The sequence below is a fragment of the Aethalodelphis obliquidens genome, unplaced genomic scaffold (assembly GCF_003676395.1).
Source record: "Aethalodelphis obliquidens isolate GAN/ISIS:26980383/991018 unplaced genomic scaffold, ASM367639v1 scaffold21, whole genome shotgun sequence".
Classification (NCBI taxonomy): domain Eukaryota; kingdom Metazoa; phylum Chordata; class Mammalia; order Artiodactyla; family Delphinidae; genus Aethalodelphis; species Aethalodelphis obliquidens.
Window position 1 is genome coordinate 28,307,199 of NW_020837965.1, and position 20,248 is coordinate 28,327,446.

Consider the following 20,248-nt stretch of genomic DNA (forward strand, 5'->3'; position numbering starts at 1 on the left):
TGTCTGTGTCTCCGTGTGCCCCGTCCACCCTCCCACCCCCCGGCACTCTCCTGCTTTCTTTCCTGCCCACCTTGCTCTCTGGATCATGGAGCCAGGAGATGAGGGAAGCCAGGACCACCTCCTGTTCCTGGCCTGGCCTGGTGGCATCAGGCGCAGGCCAAGGAGACATCAAGGGCCGGGTGGGGGTTGTGGGAAGGTTGGGCCGGTGGTGTCGGCTCCAGAAACCATGCTGAGGTGCCCCTGTGCCAGGCAGAGAGGGTGTTGAGGCTCCGGGCCCGGAGCTCCACCAGTGCAGGGCAGGGCGTGCACCGCCTCCTGAGGGCAGCGGGCAGCCGGGCACCGGGGCTACCCACCTTGTGGACCCCGGGGCTTGCACAGCTCCCGGGGTGGGGGGGCAGAACTGTGGCCTCAGAGAGGGGGTCCCAGGGAGGTGGGAGTGACTGGAGAGCGGTGTGGGGGGCCCGCCGCGGGAGTGTGGGGTCCAGCGGGCCGTCCTCCTCACCGAGGCTGGGGTGCGGCCGGCCTCCCTTACCCTTGAAGGCTTGGAGCTCTTACCGTCACCCCGACCCGGGCCTGGTGGGACGCCGTCGGGGTGGAGGCAGCCACGGCTTCCACTCCTGGTCCCGTTGCCAGACTCTGGGGGCGGGGGGGCGCTCGCAGCGGGTGGTAAGGGTGAGGGCGTCACTGCGTGGGGAGGCCGGAGCTCCTGGGCCCTGTCAGAGGATGGTCTCCAGCACCCTCCATGGGGACAGGGCCTGGACAGGCCCAGAGATGACGTTTTGTTTGGCGAGATGGTTGAGGGCACATGAGGACGCTGGTGCTGGTAAAGGTTCAGGGTGTAGGATGGAGACACGGCTAGGGAGGTGGCCTGGGTGACAGTGATGGAGGAGGGTTGGCCCAGGCAGAGTCCTACAGGGCACAGAGCACTGGGACCCCACCCAGGCCTCCACCTCAGCCTGGGCTAAGGGGCAGATGGGAGGCTGGCCAGCCGCCTCCCCTCGAGGGCCCCACCCCCTTGAGATGCAGGCCTCTCCGCTGGTCCGCAGAGGCTGGCCTAGGACCCCGCAGCCCGCGAGAGAGCCAGCCCCCTAGGTCTTCCCCCATTCCTGGGGCGGGTGGGGTCCGCGGTCTCTGCCTGGCACGGCGGAGGCTCCAGGGCCGCTCCCGCTTTCCTTGGACGAACGACTTGGACCGCTCTGCACTCGGCGCTTCCCGCAGAGATAAAGACCCCTCCCCCGCCGGCCCCGGCATCTCCCAGACGGCCTGGGCCGGCCTGGGCGTCGCCGCATCCACTTCCCGCCACAGAACCCCCAGCCCCCGCAGCCGATGGCTGTCCCCGTGGAGAAAATGGATGCCCCGTCGCGGAGTCCCCTCTTCTGAATTCCCTGGGGACGTTCCCGCTGCGGTCCGATGGACTTCCAGGGACGGGTCTGAGGTGGGGCGCGTGAGAGAGACCGGTATGTCCCTCGGGGGTGGGGAACTGGGGCGGGGCGGAGCGGGGCGGTCCTCCTGGCCCCGCGCGTGATGGAGGCCGCGGGGAGTTCCTGGGGGAGGGCTACCAGGCTGAGACTCCCCTGGCAGGTGTCCCCAAACCTCCATCGGGGGAAGGGGACACGCTGGTTTGCATCTCTTTGCATTTTAGAGGTGACCGGTTCCCTCCCTGGCTCCGGCATATCTGGGGCTGGGGGTGGGGTGCTCCCTCCTGCTCTTGGGGAGCCCCACTGCCCCAGATCCTGGACCCGGCGAGTCCAGAGTCCAGGGCGAGGGGCGGGGCTCCTCCGGGTGCGCCAGCCCCGCCCCCTCAGTGAGTCCCCACGGATCTCCTGCACTGCTCGGATCACGCTCTGTCGTCGGCTAGGCCCGGGTCGTACCCCAAAGCGGGCGTGGACCAGATGACCTTTCTCGGTCTGCTGGCTTGGGTCCGAGGCCTCCGGGCCCAAGTCCAGGGCTCAGGGGGCGGGGCGCTAGGGGCGGGTCCCAAAGGGGCGGGGTCCCGGGGTGCTTGAAAGGCGAGGACCTGGCGCGACCCACCCAGTCCCGCGCTCCGCTCTGCTCCCGCCCAGCCACCCGACCCGGACCCGGCGCCACCATGCCCAAGTGCCCCAAGTGCAACAAAGAGGTGTACTTTGGTGAGCGCACTCCACCCCCACCCTCCCCGGCTCGAACTGTGGGTCCCTGAGCCGCCCCACGCGGAAGCGCGGCCCAGGGTCCCCGCCGCGGGGCCGCTCAGGTGGGCCGGGGGCGCAGGGGGACTTGGGGCACCGCCTCGGGGCGACGCCTCAGCCTTGCCCGCGGCCGCCTGGATGTGCGGGTCGGGACCCCTGCGTCGGACGGCCCTCCATCTCTGTGCCCCGCTGTCTCTCCGGGTCCCTCTGGGCCTCCCGTCTCTGAGTCTGCCCGTCTCTGGGTCTCCCGTCTCCGGGTTCCGCTCTCTAGCCTCCTCTCGCGCGCGCCCTGGGCGGGGACCCCGAGGGGTAGGAAGGAACGCGGGGCTCTGGCCGCCCCTCCCAGCGCTAAGTAGAAACAGACGCGGAAACCGGCGTCCCGGGCGCGAGACCAGGCGCGCTCAGATCCCGGGCGCGGCCTTCCTGTCCCGCGCCCCGGGGCCCACCCAGGGGAAGGGCAGGAGGAGGTGGGAAGTCCCCCCGCCTCGCCACGGGGAAGGGCGCCCCTTAGGCCCCACCGCCGTCACCGGTGCGGAGGCGGAGGGCTCAACCCGGTAGCCGGCCCGGGTCCCGACCCAAGGCCCCCTCGCCTCCTCCTGCAGCCCCACCCAAGCCCTCAGGGGCGCGCTCAGGGCCGGCGCCCACCCCCGCTAGTTGGGCGGGACTGGTTGGGGACTGGAGGTGCCCCTCTCCCCCGTGGGGCACAGGTGCCGCTGAGACCTTGGGTGGGCCACCGGGCATGCGTGGGCGAGGCCTTGAGCAGAGGTGGCTGGAGAAGGCGCTGTGCGAGCAGGTGGGTGTGCCCCGTGTCCCAGGAGCAGTGTCTCACCTCACGGGGCGGGGGGCATGTCTGTCCCTCTGCAGCTGAGCGGGTGACCTCCCTGGGGAAGGACTGGCATCGCCCTTGCCTTAAGTGTGAGAAATGTGGAAAGACGCTGACCTCGGGGTCTCACGCCGAGGTAGGTGGGGCCTGGAGGGAGGCCGGGGCATGGGGGAGGGGTGACAGGCCCTCATGCGCCTCTCTCTGCAGCATGAAGGCAAGCCCTATTGCAACCATCCCTGCTACGCGGCCATGTTCGGCCCCAAAGGTATGCTCCCCGCAGCCCCCACCTGACCCTGACCTCCACAGCCCCTGGCCACCCCTAACCCGCCCACTGCTTCTCCGCAGGCTTCGGGCGCGGTGGGGCAGAGAGCCACACTTTCAAGTAAACCCAGGTACACCCCCATCCCCCTTGCCCTGCCCAGCCCAGCCAGCCCTGAGAGTGGGGTCCCCCACCCTGAGTGAGGTCCGACCACTCCTGGGGCCTGCACTCACCTCTGTCCCTGTCTCTCTGCACAGGTTTTGGAGACCCCATCCCTGGCTGCCCGCCGGGCCGCTGCCCCTCTAGGCCGATGGCAGGCCCTCCCCACAGGCACCTGGGCCTCCCCTGTAGACCCTCAAGCCCTCAATAAACCCGGACACTTGGAAGACCTACTTGTGTGTGCACTTCACTGGGGGAACAGTGCAGGGGGCTGCACCCTGCCGGGCACTTGCTCTTCCTGCTGCAGCCAGCCTTGCTGCCCACTGCCCTGGTGGGGGCGGGGGTACTCTGCCAGGGAGCCACCCTGGACAGCCCCGCGTTCAGCCCTGCAGATGCCCCAGCCCTCCTCTGCAGCTCTGGGATTGGTCAGTGGGAACATGAGGCTGCAGGGTGAATCCGCTGAGCTGGTTCCGTTTTTGAGAAGCTTTGGGGAGCTGTGGTGGGGAGCCCTCTCCTGCCCTCCCCACTTCCTGCTGCTCCTCCCTTGTCCCCATCCCCCATCGCCACCCTGCCGGACTGGGCCAGCCGTGCATCCACCCAGACACCTCATCTGCCCCCGTGCCATGCCCAGGGACTAGCAGGTGGCCGGCTGCCCAGTAGGGACTAGCAAGCGGCTGGCTGTCCGATGCGGACTTTGAGGTGTGGACTGGCTGGGCGGCAACGGCTAGGGGCTTTCTGAAAACTCCTGTTTCCGTTCAGGGAGCAGCTGCAGACTGGGCCACCCTCAGAGCCCTCGCCGTTCCCCCCACTGGCCACTCACACTCCGGCCCTGGCAGACGGCCACTGTCCCAGGGCTCGGCTGATCTAAGGAGCCCAGAGAGGTCATCTCAGCCTTGCAAGTGGGCTCAGCCCTGCCCCATGGCTTGGCTGGGGGTCCGGCAGGCCTGAGCTGGACAGGCGTGGGGGGCCCCAGGGCGGTGTGTGGGGTCACATGCACGCGTGCGCGCGTGTGTGTGTGAGATTTGTGTGATTCATAGAATTCCAAGGGGTGGGAGCTGGAGTGCTTCTGGGGACAGATGCAATTCAGCGGGGGAGGCGGGAGCAGAGGATACTAAGTGAGGCCCGGTTTCTCAGTGGTGGGGTGTGGGGGGTGGAGGTGTCATCTGGGGCCCCAGCAGCTAAGGGCTTGTGGCCAGAGCAGGCACAGAGGGGGGAGTGGGTGCACCGGAAGGTTCGCGCCGAGCTGCTGGGAGGTGGCCCTGAAAAGGCAGCAGAAACTCCTGGCCCCTCCGCCACCGCGTGGCTCAGTCTGGGTGTGGGGGGCAGACTTGGAGTGAGCGCTCAGAGCGCTGAGGCCCACAGGGAGAGTGGGTCAGCCAGGCCTCAGGCTGGGGAGGAAGGCACTCGGAGCAGAAGGCCCAGCAGGTGCAAAGGCCGGAGCGGGAAAGGGCTCATCGGGTTCCAGACCCAATGCGTCAGGAACCATACTGGGCGAAGGCTCCAGGGTGCTACGGCAGGCCTTAGCAGCATGGCCTCTGCGCTGTGGAGACAGAAGGCAGGGCCAGCCTGGAGGCCTGTGCTGGTCCCAGCCCCAGCTCAGAAGGGGACTGGAGGGGACTGAAGGTGAGGTGAGGGGCATACAGCAATACCCCCGTGCCTGTGGGGGAGGAGGGCTCTCGGGAGGTAAGCTGCCCTGGCACTTGTCAGGTGGCCACTGAGACAGCCTCCTGGGGTGGGGGTGCCCGGGTCAGAGGCCAAGTTCTGGAGAATGGGTTAGTTCCAGGGGGACACAGGGAGTGAGCAGCTGCTGTGCCTGAGACGGCAAGGGGAGCTGGTGGGGTGGGGGGGTGGGGGCGGGCAAAGGTGAACACCAGGCGGAAGGTGGGGCGTCAGGCGTGACCGCACTTCCTGTGGGCGTGGTGAGGGCTGGAGGGGGGCTTGTCTGGGGAGCACTTGGGATCCAGGGAGGCCTGCTTCCTTTCTCTTCATCACTTCTCTTTCCCTTCTTCTCTCCTTCCTTCACTCTGTCCTCTTTACAGCTTTATTGGGGTATAATTTCATACCGTAAAACTCACCTATGCACATTCGATGCTTTTTAACCAGTTCAGAGTTCTGCAACCGTCACCACAATCCAGTTCTAAACCATTCTCCTTAACCACAAAAATTCCCTCGTGCCCATCTGCTGCCACTCCCCAGTCCTGGTCTCTTTCCAGGCCACCACTGACCTGCCTCCTGTCTCTGTACACTTGCTTTTCTGGACACTTCCTATAGATGAAAGGCACGTACAACATAGTGTTTTGCATCTGCCCTCCTCTGTGTCTGCGCTTCCTGGCACTTTGACCCGCCATCAGTGGTGCCGAGAGGGTTCCGTCCTAGGGCTGACTGCCCAGCTGGCGGCCTTTTGGGTTGTTTCGGTTTGGCTGTTATGAACAGAGCTGCCTTGAATGTCCGTGAGTGGGAACACGAGTCCTCACAGGTTCCGGGCACTGGAACTGTGGGGTCGTCTGGTAGACAAGTCTAGCTCCGAAAGAACCGCCAAACTGCTTTCCAAAGTGGCTGTGCGGATAGTCCTTTGAAGACTGTCTCTTCAATGGCAGCAAGGAGAGGCTGAAGGTGCAGGGCAGAGGGAGGCCGGGGTGGGGTGGGGATGGGGGTAGGGGGTAGGGGGTAGGGGGCTAGCCGGACAGACGATGGACTGGACGGGGAGGGGCCAGGCGGGGTATGCAGGCGTAGGTTTGAAGGGGGAGAGAGTCGCCGGCCGTCCGGGAGGAGCACCAGCCCGCGCGCTGCGGGGTTGAGCCGTCGGGGTACGTCCCCCGGTACCCGGGCGCTGGCCCCTGCGTCTCCGGCCTGTACGCGCTGCGGGGTCCCAGGGCTTCCGGAGGCCAGAGAGGGCTTCCGGAGGCGGAGGGTCGCTCCCGCGTGTCGGTGGTGCCTCTCGGCTGCACCCTGAGTGCCGCCGCTGACCCTCCGGCGGTTGCTAGGCTGCCATTTGGTGCAAGGGGCTGATTGGTGGGGTCCGGACGAGGAGAGTCAGGTGTTGCCGCGATTGAGTCGCGGAGGGCAGACCCCGCGAGGCTCTCAACGCCGATGGGTCCCCGACGCACCGGAAATGCTTCCGCACCGGACAGAACAGACAGCACTCAAACGCCGGGGGCACCGCTCATTGGGCAGGAGCTAGAGGCGCGTCTCAGCCTACTCGGCGGTTGGGCGCGGGCCCAGCAGAGGCGGCACCTGAACGGTGACTGGGCGCGGGGACGCAGCTCTCGCGGGGATTGGTCGCGGGGACGCGGCGGCGGCGGCGCGCAATCTGAGACAGGCGGGCGGAGGCTGCATGGGGCGGCGGCGGCGGCGTCGCCGGGTGGACCCGGCGGACGCGGCCCGGGCCCTGCCCGAGGCCATCGCCGCATTGAGTCAGACTCTGCCCGCCGGACCCAGCCCCGAGACCTTCCGCCGCGCCAAGTTCGACCGTCCGGAGGCGGTGAGGCCAGCAGGGCAGGCGGCTGGGGCCGGTAGGGCTCCGGGAGGACGCGGGGACGCCGCCAGCCTCGCTGACCGTCGCTCTTTGATCCTCGCAGGCCCCCGCGCTCTGGCGGCTGCTCTTCCGCGTGCTCTCGCCGCAGCTGGCCGACGGCGCCTCGGCCTTATTCTCCCCGGGTAAGGCCCGCCTTCCTGTAAGGCCCGCCTGGTAAGGCTCTGGCCCCGCCCACCCAGAGAGCCCCGCCCACTGCACGACCACGGGACAGCCCTCCGTAAGGCCCCGCCCACTGCCCCGCCTCCCCGATGAGACACCCCGTCCCCCCGCGTGAGCCTCTTCCCTTCCCGCCTCCAGGTTAGGTCCCAATGCCCCTGCTAGTCCCTTCCAAGCATGGTCTCTGCTCTGCGTCCCGCGGGGGTCCCTTAGGAGTCTGGGTAGCGTCACCTCCAGTGGGTGTCCCTCCTGAGCTGGTGTCTCCTACCGCAGAGGCCCAGGTCCGCTCTGTGAAGTTGGCGCTGCGCACCCAGGGCTACCCTAGGCGGGCCCTGGCACAGCTCCCGGACGACGGCTCCCAGGGCGGCCGCGAGCTGCTGCTGGCCCTGGCCTGGCTCCTGGCCCGCGGGCCCCTGCCCGAGCGGCTGCTGACCCAGAACCGCGTGCAGCTGGGAGACGAGATGCCCGTGTGCGAGGTGGGTGAGGGATGAGTGTGAGCCGCGCCCAGCCCGGGCGGGAATCCTGGGTGTGGGCACCGGACCGGCGGGGTCAGCCTGTGGGGGTCAGTGTTGCTGCCCCGAATGCCCGGGTGAGCACACGGAGGCAGGTGAGGGCCGGGGACGTGCCCACAGGCTCCTGACCCAGCTCTTCCTGGCGCCCCCGGGATCTCTTGGCTCTCACTCCCAGGGGCTTCCTTTCTCTTTCCCCTTCGTGGTCTCTGCCTGGGGTGTGAGAGCAGTGCGTGACCCTTGCCCCCTCCCCAGTGCGAGGCCCTGGCCAGCCCTGGCCCTCCTGCCCCCAGTGTGGAAGCAGACGGCTGTGTGGACATCCGCCACCTGCAGTGGCTGATGGGAAAGCTGCGGTTCCGGTGGCGAAACCTGATGGCCAGTCAGCAGGAGCAGTGCGCCCTCCTGGGCAAGGTAGTGCCACGCATGCGTTGTCCACCCAGGGGCAGCTGTCCTCTGTGCTATAGAGGCCTGTCCAGCATTCCCATCTCAGGCTGGCGCCCAGCCTTTGGCTGAATGTGGGCCTTCCCAGGCCTGGCTGGGAGCTGACCTGTTGGGCACAGCCTGGGGTGGCCCAGAGCCTGACCCTAGGGCTCCATGTTGTCCAGGAGGGGGCCTAGAGCAGGTGTTGCTGGACATCTATGGGGCAGGGAATCAGGGGGGCAGGGAGCCTGCAGGGTCGACCTTCATGTCCCCAGAACTCCCTAGAAGCTTCAGACTCTATGTCACTGAGCACCGAAGTGGGCCCTGGGGAGCCACTGCTGCCTGAACACGAGATGGCGAGGAAGGCACCCCCTCCCACCGCATCCTGGGTGTGGGCTCACGGGCGGTGGGCAGCTCCCGTGGGCTTCCGAAAGGCTGGTAGGGCTCAGCTGTTGGGGCACAGGGGTCCCCACAGGTCCAGTGCCTGGTCTGGGCTGAGCGGTGGCTGGGCAGGTAGCCCAGGGCTCGCACCAGCGCAGGGCTCTCTGGTGCTGGAACACCCCGCCTGGTGCTCTGCCCTGGGAGAGGGTCTTTTGTTCAGCTAGCGTTTCCTGGGACCCCTCACTGCCTCTTGTCTGGGCTCCAGCTGCTCCTCCGTGTGGGACATGCCCACCAGTTAGCCTCCCTGCTGCCTTCAGGCCTCACCGTGCTGGAGTGCCCTCCCTGTGTCTGTGTCCCTGCCACTGGCCTCACTGTTTCTGCCACCACATGGGCCTCGCACTTGATGAGCTGAGGGGGAAGCAGGGGCGCCCCACTCTACCTATACTGCACCCTGGGAGCTGGGTGGGGTGCCCCTCCCTCTGCATGGGCCTCCTGGTGGGTACTGGGCCCTGGGCCAGCCTCCCAGCAGTGCTGACTACTCTCCTGGGCCCGACCCTCTCTGAACCGTTTCCTTATCTGTAAGGTCCTTGCCTAGCGTTGGCTGTGGGGAGGCGCCCACCTTCTCAGCCTGGGGTCTGCACTGCCTGTTTCAGATCCACTCATATACCCGTGGCTGCCACAGCGACCGCAGCCTTGGCCACCTGTCTGTCACCGAAACGGAGCTGCTCAGAGACCCGGAGGGTGGCCGTCAGGTGAGGGCTGGTGGGACCAAGGTGGGTGTGGCCCAAGGTGAGAAGGAGCCTGGGAGGGTGGGAGACCCAGACAGCAGACCAGCTTTGAGCTGTGGGTGTTAGCCAAGCTCACCATCTTTTTAAACAGTATCTATCTATCTATCTATCTATCTATCTGTTTGTTTATTTATGGCCGCGTTGGGTCTCTGTTGCTGCGTGCAGGTTTTCTCTACTTGTGGCGAGCGGGGGCTGGCTACTCTTTATTGTGGTGCGCGGGCTTCTCATTTCAGTGGCTTCTCTTGCTGCGGAGCTCTAGGTGCGTGGGCTTCAGTAGTTGTGGCACGCGGGCTCAGTAGTTGTGGCTCACGGGCTTAGTTGCTGCGCGGCATGTGGGGTCTTCCCGGACCAGGGCTTGAACCCATATCCCCTGCATTGGCAGGTGGATTCTTAACCACTGCACCAGCAGGAAGTTCCTTTTTTTTTTAAAAAAATATGTATTTTATTCATTTGGCTGTGCTGGGTCTTAGTTGCGGCACGTGAGATCTTCGTTGCGGCGTGCAGGATCTTCATTGCGGCATGCGGACCCTTAGTTGTGGCATGTGGACTCTTTAGTTGCAGCATGCGGGATCTAGTTCCCCGACGAGGGATTGAGCCTGGGACCCCTGCTTTGGGAGCACGGAGTCTTACCCACTGGACCACCAGGGAAGTCCCCAAGCTCACCCCCTTGCCTATGTAGGAGACACGTGCAACCTCAGGGCCTCTCTTGCCCCCAGAGCAGCCAGTGCTGCTGTGTGTGTGCACGTGGCTGGGTACACTTTGGGCAGTGGGAAGAACACAGGTGTCTGGGCCGGGCTGGCAGCCAGCAAGGGGGGCCACTGGAATTAAGGAAGACTGTTCAAGGGTCCGAGCTGACGGTGTGGGTACCTTGAGCTTGGGCATGTGTCACCTGTTGATGAGGAGGTGGGGGTTGGCGCTGCCCCACACTCTACTGACCTTCTTTTCAGGAGCCCCCGTCCATCATCACTGTTTCCTTCCCTTGGGCTCGCCTGGCCAGGGGGTCCTGGGACAGGCCCAAGGCTGGCCATTACTTGTGCTGGGCCCTGGCTTGTCCAGAGTGTGAGGCTGGCAGTGCCTTGTCCTGGGACACTTGGCTGGGTAGGAGGGCTGAGGCTTAGGGCAGGCCCAGCAGATCCCGCCTGTAGAGCCGCGTGCTCCTCGGGGGTCTGCATCCCCACCGTGGGGTCAGGGCGGCCACCTTGGGGTGCCTGCCCGGCCCGCGCTCCTGGCTTTACCTGGGCGAGGCCGTGCTTGGCCCTGAAGGTGCTGAGGCCGCATCTGGGTGTCCTGAGATGCCCTTGGCTCTGTTCCCTTTCAGGGGTGACTCAGCGAGGCGCAGGCCTCCTGCCCCTGGTCCCCTCCCTGGTCTGAGTAGAGCAGAGGCTGTGCCAGCTCCAGCCTGGTGCTGCCTGGGACCCCAGCCTCGGGGGGGGGGGGCCTGGGCGGGTACGACTCCCCTCCTCCTGGAGGGCGGTGCATGTTGGTGCGCCAGGACTGAAAACGGTGTGGCCAGGTGGATGGGGACAGTTGGCTTCCTTCCAAGGATTCTGGATGAGAAGCTGGTGGCGGCCTGGACCAGCCGACCTGAAGGGGCTGCGCTCTTGGGATGGGTCCCATGAGCTTCTGGAATGATCTCTTGTTGCCGTGTCAGTGGCCAGGCATGCTGTGGAGTGGCTGGGCAGCATCCTTGGTTACTGGCTGGGCCTGTAGTCTTCTTATATTGTGGCTTGGGATGCGGGGGTGTGGACACCCTCTGGGACTGTTCTTGGGAGCTGAGTAAGCTGCTCTTCTCACGGGCCAGCACGTGTGTGTAGCGGGGTGTGTGTGTGGTGTGGGCATGTGGGCTCCGCCCTCCCATGTCCACATCCCTCCCCCAGACCACAGGGCGATTCTCACTGCAGGCCTGCCTTCCCTGCTCCCCTGGCCATGGGCTGGGCCCTTGGCCTGGTGCTCAAGGCTGCCCCTGTCTGGCCCCCTGGCCCGGGAGCCCCTTGTCCAGCCATGTGCATCCCTTGGTTGCCTGGCGGGCATGCTGGTGCGCATGGCTCGGGCACCAGCCTCTGTGAGTGGAGGCCTGGCAGGGCTCTTGTCTGGCCGTTTGTCCCGGCCCCAGAGCACACTCCTGGGCTCCCTTCTAGAAGGAGTGGTGCCGGAGGCTGGGTCACTGTGCTGGCTGCTGTGTTCAGAGAGGAGCACAGCGGGTGCTGGCCTGGGCCATCCCAGTGGGGCCCATCTGTCTCTCCGCAGCTTACCGTGGGCCCTTGGGGTGGACCGTGCCTGGCCTTGCCCCTGTCCGGCTTCCCGAGGCCGCAGTGGCCTCAGCAGGCGGGACGGGAGCATGTGCCCGTGCACTGGACTGCGCGGTCCGCAGGTGCGGGGCTGTTCGGGCCGTGCCTGCAGGGTGGGGCTGGGGATCTGCGCGGCTGTGTTCTCTACCCTGGTCCCCGGTCTGTCCTCCGTCGCCTCCAAGCTGGGCGCCGTGCAGCCTCTGCCCTGCCTTTGGACTACAGGGAGGGATTCCCAGAACCCGCCAGTCTCCCCCATCCGGGGCCGCCCCGTACACCCGAAGCCTCGGGGTGCAGCCCTCAGTCAGCGGGGGATGTGGGGTGGAGCCCCAAGGGAGGGGGCGCCAGGACTCAGCCGCCAACCCTGCGGGACCCACGCCTGTGGGGGGCTGGCGGGTCACTGGTGTGGTCGGAGGCCTGGTAGGCTTGGCCTGCTTGTGCTGGAGGTGAGGCTGCCCTGCTGTGCCGCGCCCTGTCCTGCCGTGCCGCGCCCTGCAGGGAGGTGGCTCAGCCCGCGGGTGGGCCGGGTGAGCCACGGCGACTGAGCCAGAGACGGTGGGCAGGGTGTGCAGGGTCCCAGGCGCACTGGGTTCTCTGACTCTGTGGCCTTACTGGTTTGCGTTGCAGCTGCTGCGGAGGCTGGAGAGGGAGAACGCGCGGCTGCAGGCGGCCCTCGAGTGGCGGCGCCGGGAGCTGGTCTTCTGGCGGTGGATGGTCAGGAAGCCGTTCCACCCACCTCCTGTCCCTCCCCTCCCCTCCCCTCCCCTGGTCTGACCACAGCGGCCCTGGGGTGGTGGTGGGGTCTTCTCATTTTCCACACAGGAAGAGAAGTCTCAGGGAAGCCCCCCACACCCAGCCCTGAAGCTGGTTTCACACCCAGGCCTGTGGGTTTTGTGTGTGTGGCTCTTTCCAGATGTCTGTCTGTCCCATCACCACCCTTCCCAGCTCCTGGGGAGGCCCAGACTTCTCAGGGGTCTTGGCCTTCCGGAAGCCTGGCCTTTGTGCCTCCCTGGCCTCCAGGCCCACCAGGGTGACGGTCACTGTCCAGCTTGGTCTGCGACCCGGGGGCGGGAAGTGACCCTGGGCCTCTGTCCCTGCCGGCTGGGGAGCTGGGCCTCTGGTTGTGAGGCCCGGGCCTGCCGCCCACCCTCTCACTTGGGGTCCCTCTCTGCAGGACACGGTCCTGGGCGCCTGCCCCCCTGAGGCCTCACAGCCCACGTTTCTGCCCAGGATCCCCACACCAGGGACTGGAGCGTTGGAGCCCCTGGTGCGGGAGCTGCAGGCCCTGCAGGGAGAGCTGCGAGAGGCGGTGGAGGCCCGGCGGGCGGCCTGGGAGGCCGGGGTGAGGACTTGGGGCCCTGGCCCGGGTTGTGCTCGGTGGGGGGCTCCCACGGTGGGACTTGCACCATTTGGTCTGTTTGCAAGGGGGGTGGGCTCACCTGCCAGACTCGGCTGCCACCCCACCCTGGCCACCCTGATGGAGGTCTGTTCGTTATCCCAGGGCAGTTCTGGTGTCGTCCCTGCTGGCTTCCGCTCACACCATGTGGCCTTTTGGACCTGCTGGTGGACATGTGTGTCCCCCAGCCCCACCTGGGCGCCACCCTCCTCTCTCCATGAGCTGGACCGGGCGAGCACCGGGTTTGTGGCTGTGAGCAGTGCGCCACGTGCGCTGCATTGATTTCCTTTTTCTGAAGCATCTTAGAGTAAACTGCAGGCGTGGTTTTCCCCTCAGATACCCCTGGGGAGCATGGGTGTTTCCTGGGGGCCTGCAGCGTGGCTTGTTCAGGCCCTGCACGGCCATGTCTCCTCCGGCCGGGCCAAGCTGGAGCCCTCTGCCCTCTTGGGCAGTGACAGCTGGAGCAACGGTGACGTTTGCAGGCGGTTTCTCACAAGAAGGGGGGCCGGTGCTTGTCTGGGCTCAGGGCTCTTCACGCTTCCTTGTTGCGAACCACGGAGCAGTGCCCACTGAGGGTCGGGGTCAGGGTCAGGGTCAGGGCAGTTCCCTGGGGACACCGAGGGCACAGCCTCTTTGCGCTCCCTGCTGCCTGCAGGGTCTCTGGGATGGGCCTGCCCTGGGGGCCAGAGGTGTCCTCACCAGGTCGTGTCCTCGGCCTGGCGTCCCCTTAGCCTGGCGTCCCCTTGGGTCAGGGCCACCCCATGCCACCCCTCTGCGAGGGCGGTGGGAAAGTGGGAAGCCGATAGAGCAGAGGACATGCTGACCCCGCCTGGAGTGGTGGGTGGGGTTGGGGGTGGGTGCCCCGAGGGTCTGCACTCTGGGCTCTGAGCAGACCCTGCAGGACTTGGCCTGCTGGGGGCAGCCAGGCGCACTCCCCCTGCAATACCGCGGTGCAAGAGCTGGGCCTGCAGCTGGGTGGTCCTGAGGGCTCAGGCCCTGCAGGGCTGTCGGGGGTGATCGAGCTGCTGGCCCTTTCCCCGGGGCCCCACGGCCTCTGGCTTAGGGCTCAGATGCTCGGTGCGGGTGACAGAGCCTGGAGGAGCCGGGCCTTAGAGCTGGCGCTGGAGCTGCTCCTCTTTGGGCACTGGGAGGGGCTGCAGGACTGCTGGCGGCTGGGGCAGGGCTCAGGGAGAGCCGAGGCCCTGAGCCAGGGTCCTGGTGAGACTGGTCACCCTCTGCTCACTTGCCACGTCCCCTGTGCAGGTCGGAGGCCGTGGGCCCCAGTGGAGCGCTGCGAGGATGGCCTTGCGGGAGGCCGTGGGACAGGACCTGGCCGCTCTGCGGCAGGCCTGCGAGCGAGGCGGCGGCTGCAGCCTGGCCCAGCCCCACGGGCCCCACCGGCTGGTGAGGACTGAGGCTGGGGCGCCCGGGGGCCCAGGCCTGCGGGCCCCTGAAGTGATTGAGGCGCTGAGGAGCCAGGAGGCCCGCCTGGAGGTGGTGCTGCGCCAGCTCCAGGGCCAGTGTCGGCAGGAGCTGGCCAGGCTGGTGGGAGCCCCGCCCGGCCCCGTCTGGATCCTGCCACCTGGACGCTGACGTTCCCTGCTCCCGGGGGCACCTCCCTCAGCCTGGCTGGGCCTTGGAGGGGCAGATTCCAGGCCAGGTAACTGCAGGGGTGACACAGACACAGCCCCGGTGGTGCAGGCACACTGGGCCCTGGGCCCCGGGTCCCCACTTTGGGCAGTACCCAGCCCCGCGGCCTGCAGTGCTGGGGGCAGGCCCATTGTGGTGGCCGTGGGCATTCAGGATCTGGAGAAGACCCGGAAATAAATTGTGGAGGCCTCCTTGCAGGGCTGAGGCTCCAGCTGTCCTTCTGCCACCCTTCCGGGTCTCTGTCTGGGGAGGGGATGCTCCCCTCAGGCCCAGGGCGAGGGGTCCCTGGGCGGTGGTGGCTGAGGCTGGTCTGGTCTAGGGCTGCCCAGGTGCTGGACGGACAGGCATGGCCTGCAGCACAGGGTGGGCGTGAGGGCCCCGGGGATGCAGGGTCCTGGACGCACCCTTGGAGCACCCTCATCCTGGGCTCCCTTTGTACACCCCACCTGGGCCACGCCTATGCCTGGTGTGCGTGTGCGTGTGCGTGTGTGTGTCTGTGTTGGGCAGGGACGCCTGATGGGAACCTTGGGTAGTGGGGGGACTCTGCTCCGTTTCTGGGGGTGGTGCCCGGGGGGGGGAGGGGGAGGCCACTGTGGACAGAGGGGGCTTTGTTCCCGAGACTGCTTGGGGAGCTGGGCTCCGCCCTGACAAAGAGCCATCTGTGTCGGGAGGATGCGCCCCCAGCTGCCAGAATCGGGAGGATGCGCCCCCAGCTGCCAGAACAGGCTCCTCTCCTTCCCCGGAGGCTTGGCTTGGCACCTGCCCCGCCTCCGTTCCGCCAGTGGACATGGCCTCAGCCCGGCCTCCCTTGCCGGGCTCCCCTCTGCCCCAGGGTGCTCCACCCGGACCTGGTGCCGCCAGCTTAGGCCCCAGGGCCCAGCCACAACGCCTTCTCACTGGCCTTTGCTGTCCGCTTGGGGAGTGCTGGCTCACGCCCAGGGGCACTGGCCCCTCTGGGCCATTCTGGGCCTCCTTCGTCCCGGGTTGGGGCACACCTGTGGCGCCTCTGCACTGGCCTCGGGAGCACTGACCAGACCGGGGTCGAGCCGGCGCCCCTTCCGGAGTGCCCCCTGACCCTCTCCTCACAGGCTGGCCCCAGAGAGCCTCTGGCCCGAGCCCCTCCCTCCAAGGCCTGGCCCCCCTCTCCTAGCCCCTCTTATGGGCTCCCTGCTTGCTCCAGTCGGGTCCAGGGCACACGGGACTCAGGCCCCCGCCTGCGGCCCTCGAGTGTTTAAAGGCCCTTCTGGACCCCCTGCTGCCATCCTCCTGACTGCCCCACGGGGCAGGTCCACTGAGGATTCCCTGAAGCCGGGATGGCCACTGGCCCTCGGGAATTGACGTTTGCAAACTCTGTGTCACGGAGCTGTCACTTCTCAGACTGATCTGTAGATTCAGTACAATTCAATCAAAACCACAAGCGTGTCTGTGTGTCTGTGGGACCTGGGCTGGTGATTCTGAAACACGAGGTGGAACCGGCCCGAGAGGCCAAGCTGGGGGTGAGTGGAGCCGTCCGCGGTGACCCCGCGAGCCAGGAGCTTTCTAAGGCTGCAGGGGTCAGGCGTGGGCCCTGGGGTTTGGCTCCTACTGTTGCCGTGATAAGTTAGCGCTTGTAAGTTAGTGGCTCACGGCCCTGACCCTGCCTTCTGTGGGGCTGAGGTCTGGTGGGCAGGCAGGAGGCCCCGGGGAGAATCCACTTCCACAGTGGCCTCACGCGGGCTGTCATCTCCAACACTCCCCAGCCCCGCAGCCCCGCAGCCCCGCGGCCACTGCAGTCCCCTCTGCACGTACCAGGACAGGTTCACAGGCTCAGACCCTGCCCACCAACCCCAGACCCACGGGACAGACGGGGTGTGGGGCAGCGTGGGCCCACGCGTGCACTGGAGTCTGGCCTGGCTGCATGTGTGAGGACTGCACACTGGGGCTGCAGGGTTCCCCACCGACCCACAGACACAGCCCTGCAGGAGGTGAGGATGCCACGCTCCCCTCTGGAGTGGCTTCCTAAGACCACACGTCAAGACTAGGAACCTGTTCGTTAAGAGACACTGTAAAGACAGCGGAAAGGCAAGGCTGAGCAAGCGGGAGTTTATCGCAACACCTGTAGCCCGTGAAGAACTGGTGTGGAGCAGATGGGGCCGTCAGCCCAGGGGCAGACACCGCGGAGAAGAGGAAACGGGAACTCAGATAAGTCAAACTAACCAGGGACGTGCAGGCGCGCTGTGCGGCCGCAGGTGGGCGGGGCGCCGGGAAGGGGTGGGGCTGGATTCGAACTACCGCCGGGAAGCACACGGGCGCGTCTTGTGAGAGGCCCCCAACCCCCTCGGAGTCGCGGGGGCAGGAGCGGATGTGGGCGGTCCCTGCCGTCCGCCAAGGGGGGTGGGTGAGGGGGTGACGGGGACAGCCGGCTGGCCACACTGCAGCGGCCTCCTGGGATCCGGAGTCAAAAACCCTCAGAGTCTTCTAGAAAACACAGGCATGTCGCAGAAGACCACACACAGGGAGGTCTTAAAACAGCCATGACTGGGGTAGGGAAGGGATTCTCATCTGCGGGGAAGCTCAGGACAGCGGGGCTGCCTTGCGGGGCCTTGTGGTCGTGGGTTTACCAACGGTCCTTTGGGTGTGTCAACCACGATGTCAGAAACCGAGGAGCCGGTCCAGGTGCCTTCCCGCGTCACCCCCACCTCCACGGTCCTTTTGGTGCCCTACCCCACTACCCACTGGCCGGCCTCCCTCTCCCTTGTCCTTATCTGCATTGGTTGACCTTGGCTTGACCTTGGCTTGGGGGGCGTGGCTGGCTGGTCAGGACTGAGGCCCCCCGGGGCCCACCTGCAGCCTGAGGGGTATTCCCCGTGGCCTGCTGAAGTTCAGGTTTGGGTGGACAGGAGCATCTCTCAGTGGCATTTAGGAGACAATCCCTGTTGGCGGGCACAGTCGACGACCTTGGTCCGTAGGCCCTGGCACCCGTGTCCTCGCCTGTGGGTGTGGCTGGTGGCCATGAAGTTGTGCCTCTCGAGCTCCGGGGCCCCCAGCTGGGTCCTGGGTGCTGAGTGCAGCTGGGCGCCGGCCTCTCTGTCCTTCGCTGAGCTGGGCTGTTGCTCCTCTCATCCATCAGCCAGGATTCCCGAGGTGCCCAACGTGTGTCAGCCCCGGGGCTGGGTGCAGGGTCTAGGGGAGAGCAAACACCATAAACGAATATGCATCAGGGGGCGATGGCCCTGGCCGTGCGGGGTCAGGGCGCGAGGTGACAGAGTGGGTTGGTCAGAGGAGGCCTGCCCAGACAGTAAAGGAGGGGAGGAGAGGGAGCTGAGTGTCCCGCCCAGGAGGGTGGTCCAGGCAAAGGAAATGGCGTGCTTATGCTTATGCGGGGGCTGCATGGGGGGCGTCTGGGAGGGGGTAGGACATGAGCTCAGAGGTGGGGTCGCAGAGGGGCAGGGGCTGCAGGCTTTTGTGCCCCAGGTCAGGATTTCGGAGTTTCTTCTGAGCGGGGTCGGGGCACCGTTCAGGGCCTGGTCCCGTCTTCGTTCCAAAAGGCCCCGTCTGCCCCGGGCGGGAGAGCTTCTGGGGTTCAGCGAGAAGGCGGTGAGGGGTGTTGGGCCGGGCCCTGGTGGGCTCTGGTGGACTTGGGGCCTGGGATCTGTTGCTCTCTTGGCCGTGGGGCTTGTGAGCTGGTGGCCCCTCTTTTAAGTTGTTTCTCTTCTTACCGTCTTCATTTACAATTCCCAAGTTTTTTCCTTCCCTTTTAGGGACCATTTTTTTAAATTGTGGTAAAAAAACACATAACATTAAGTTTGCCATCTTAAGCATTTTTTAAAAATTGAAATACAGTTGATTTACAATACTGTGTTAGTTTTGGGTATACAGCAAAGTGATTCACACACACACACACACACACACACATATATATATATATATATTATATGTATATTTTTTTCTGATTCTTTTCCATTATAGGTTATTACAACATATTGAATATAGTGCCCTGTGCTGTTGCCTTTTATCTGGATTGGGGCGGTCATTTCATGGTTAAATAAATTTGTCAAAGCGCAAAAAAAAAAAATCCTTGTTCCCTATTTTATGTATAGTAGGACTGTATCTATGAATCCCAGGCTCCTATATCCTTCCCCACCCCCTTTCCCCTTTGGTAACCGTAAGTTTGTTTCCTATGTCTGTGAGTGTGTTTCTGTTTTGTAAATAAATTCATCTGTATTATTTTTTAGTTTCCACATACAAATGACATCATGTAATAGTTCTCTTTGTCTGACTTACGTCACTTAGTGTGATGATCTCTAATTGCATCCACGTTCCTGAAAATGGCATGATTTCATTCTTCCTTCTGCCATCTTAACCATTTTTAAGTGTACAGTTCAACAGTGTTAAAATATTCACACAGCTGTGCTACAGATCTCCAGAACTTCTGACATCTTGCAGCACAGAAACTCTGTCCCCACTAAACACTAATTCCCCCTCCCCCAGCCCCGGGCCCCCACCATCCTTTCTGTTTCTGTGAATCTGACTCTTCTAGGGACCTCATATGAGTGGACTCACATAGGATCTGTCCTTTTGTGACTGCCTTATTTCACTGAGATAAAGTCCTCGAGGTTCATCCGTGTTGTAGCAGGCGTCGGGATTTCCTGCCTCTTTAAGGCTGAGTAATAGACCTCGATAGGCTTACCCCCCCCATCTTTCAGTGGACATTTGGGTTGCTTGCAGCTCTTGGCTGTTGTGAAGAACATGCTGTGATGAATGTGGGTGTGCAGGCATTCCTGTTTTTAGTTTAGTTTTAGAGGATCTCTGGGTCATCGAGAGCCAGGCATGGCTTGATGGAGACAGCCGTGCAGTCTGCAGAGCCCCTGGGAGGTGAGCCAGGGGCGGGGACCAGATGGGGCGCCCTGGCTCGTCTCCCTTGGGAGGAAGGTAGCGGTGACTGTTAGCTCCCCCGAAGTAGTTTCTTGGGTCTGACTGTCTTGGCAGCCAGCATCGCCCTAACTCAGGGCTCCTGCCCTTGCTCAGCTCGTGGCGCTTGCAGTGAGTGGCTCAGTAATATTTTTCACAGCACCTCTTGGTCCAAAGAAATACCTAACACTTCTGTGTATTGTGGCCAAAGAGCTTAATAAGTATTTAGGTACTAACAACTTAGTAGCAGTTTAGAAAACAAACGCAAACCCCAAACAAACCAACAACACATGAATTGAAAAAACCCTTAATTCTTAGAAACTGCAATTACTTATCAATAGGACATCTGAAACTGTTAGACCCTACACACTTTTTCAAACCTTAATCACATTGGACACTGCCACCTGCATTACCTGATCCATGTGGATTTTTGCCTGGTGTTTGCTTTTTTATTTCAGCAACTGCTGTTAAACCAGCTTTGCAAAGAGATCTTAGAAAGGAAAGCAGTGCAATCCAGTATGGAAGCTCTGAGCTCAGTCGAATTATTCACAATGTGTCTGGCATGCTCTGTATCCCGTGTTGCCCTCAAAAATGGAAAATACGGGCTTCCCTGGTGGCGCAGTGGTTGAGAGTCTGCCTGCCGATGCAGGGGACACGGGTTCGTGCCCCGGTCCGGGAAGATCCCACATGCCGTGGAGCGGCTGGGCCCGTGAGCCTATGGCCGCTGAGCCTTTGCGTCCGGAGCCTGTGCTCCACAACGGGAGAGGCCACAACAGTGAGAGGCCTGTGTACCGCAAAAAAAAAAAAAAAAAAAAAAAGGAAAAAACCCTGT

The 20,248-nt window shown here is 64.3% G+C and overlaps 2 protein-coding genes across 9 annotated transcripts; both read left to right on the plus strand.

Moving 5' to 3' along the window:
- The first annotated feature begins 1,895 nt into the window (after window positions 1-1,895).
- Window positions 1,896-3,639, plus strand: CRIP1 (cysteine rich protein 1). Its single transcript, XM_027120824.1, has 5 exons — window positions 1,896-2,129; window positions 3,030-3,124; window positions 3,196-3,253; window positions 3,334-3,380; window positions 3,505-3,639. The coding sequence occupies exons 1-4, from the start codon at window positions 2,090-2,092 to the stop codon at window positions 3,372-3,374; spliced, it is 234 nt and encodes a 77-aa protein (XP_026976625.1). The 5' UTR covers window positions 1,896-2,089; the 3' UTR covers window positions 3,375-3,380; window positions 3,505-3,639.
- A 3,046-nt stretch (window positions 3,640-6,685) lies between these two features.
- Window positions 6,686-15,940, plus strand: TEDC1 (tubulin epsilon and delta complex 1). 8 transcript variants are annotated; one of them, XR_003435716.1, is made up of 9 exons: window positions 6,698-6,887; window positions 6,985-7,063; window positions 7,371-7,573; window positions 7,862-8,017; window positions 9,061-9,159; window positions 12,108-12,194; window positions 12,655-12,822; window positions 14,140-14,536; window positions 15,359-15,940. XR_003435716.1 is itself a non-coding variant. In XM_027120819.1 (8 exons), exons 1-8 carry the CDS (start codon window positions 6,741-6,743, stop codon window positions 14,289-14,291), a joined length of 1,035 nt encoding a protein of 344 aa, XP_026976620.1. In that variant the 5' UTR covers window positions 6,696-6,740; the 3' UTR covers window positions 14,292-14,409. The 8 variants fall into 8 exon arrangements, 7 of the variants coding, with proteins under 7 accessions (XP_026976619.1, XP_026976616.1, XP_026976618.1 ...); XM_027120819.1 differs by lacking the exon at window positions 15,359-15,940 and having other exon boundaries at window positions 6,696-6,887; window positions 12,711-12,822; window positions 14,140-14,409; XM_027120814.1 differs by lacking the exon at window positions 15,359-15,940 and having other exon boundaries at window positions 14,140-14,749.
- Window positions 15,941-20,248: the final 4,308 nt, after the last annotated feature.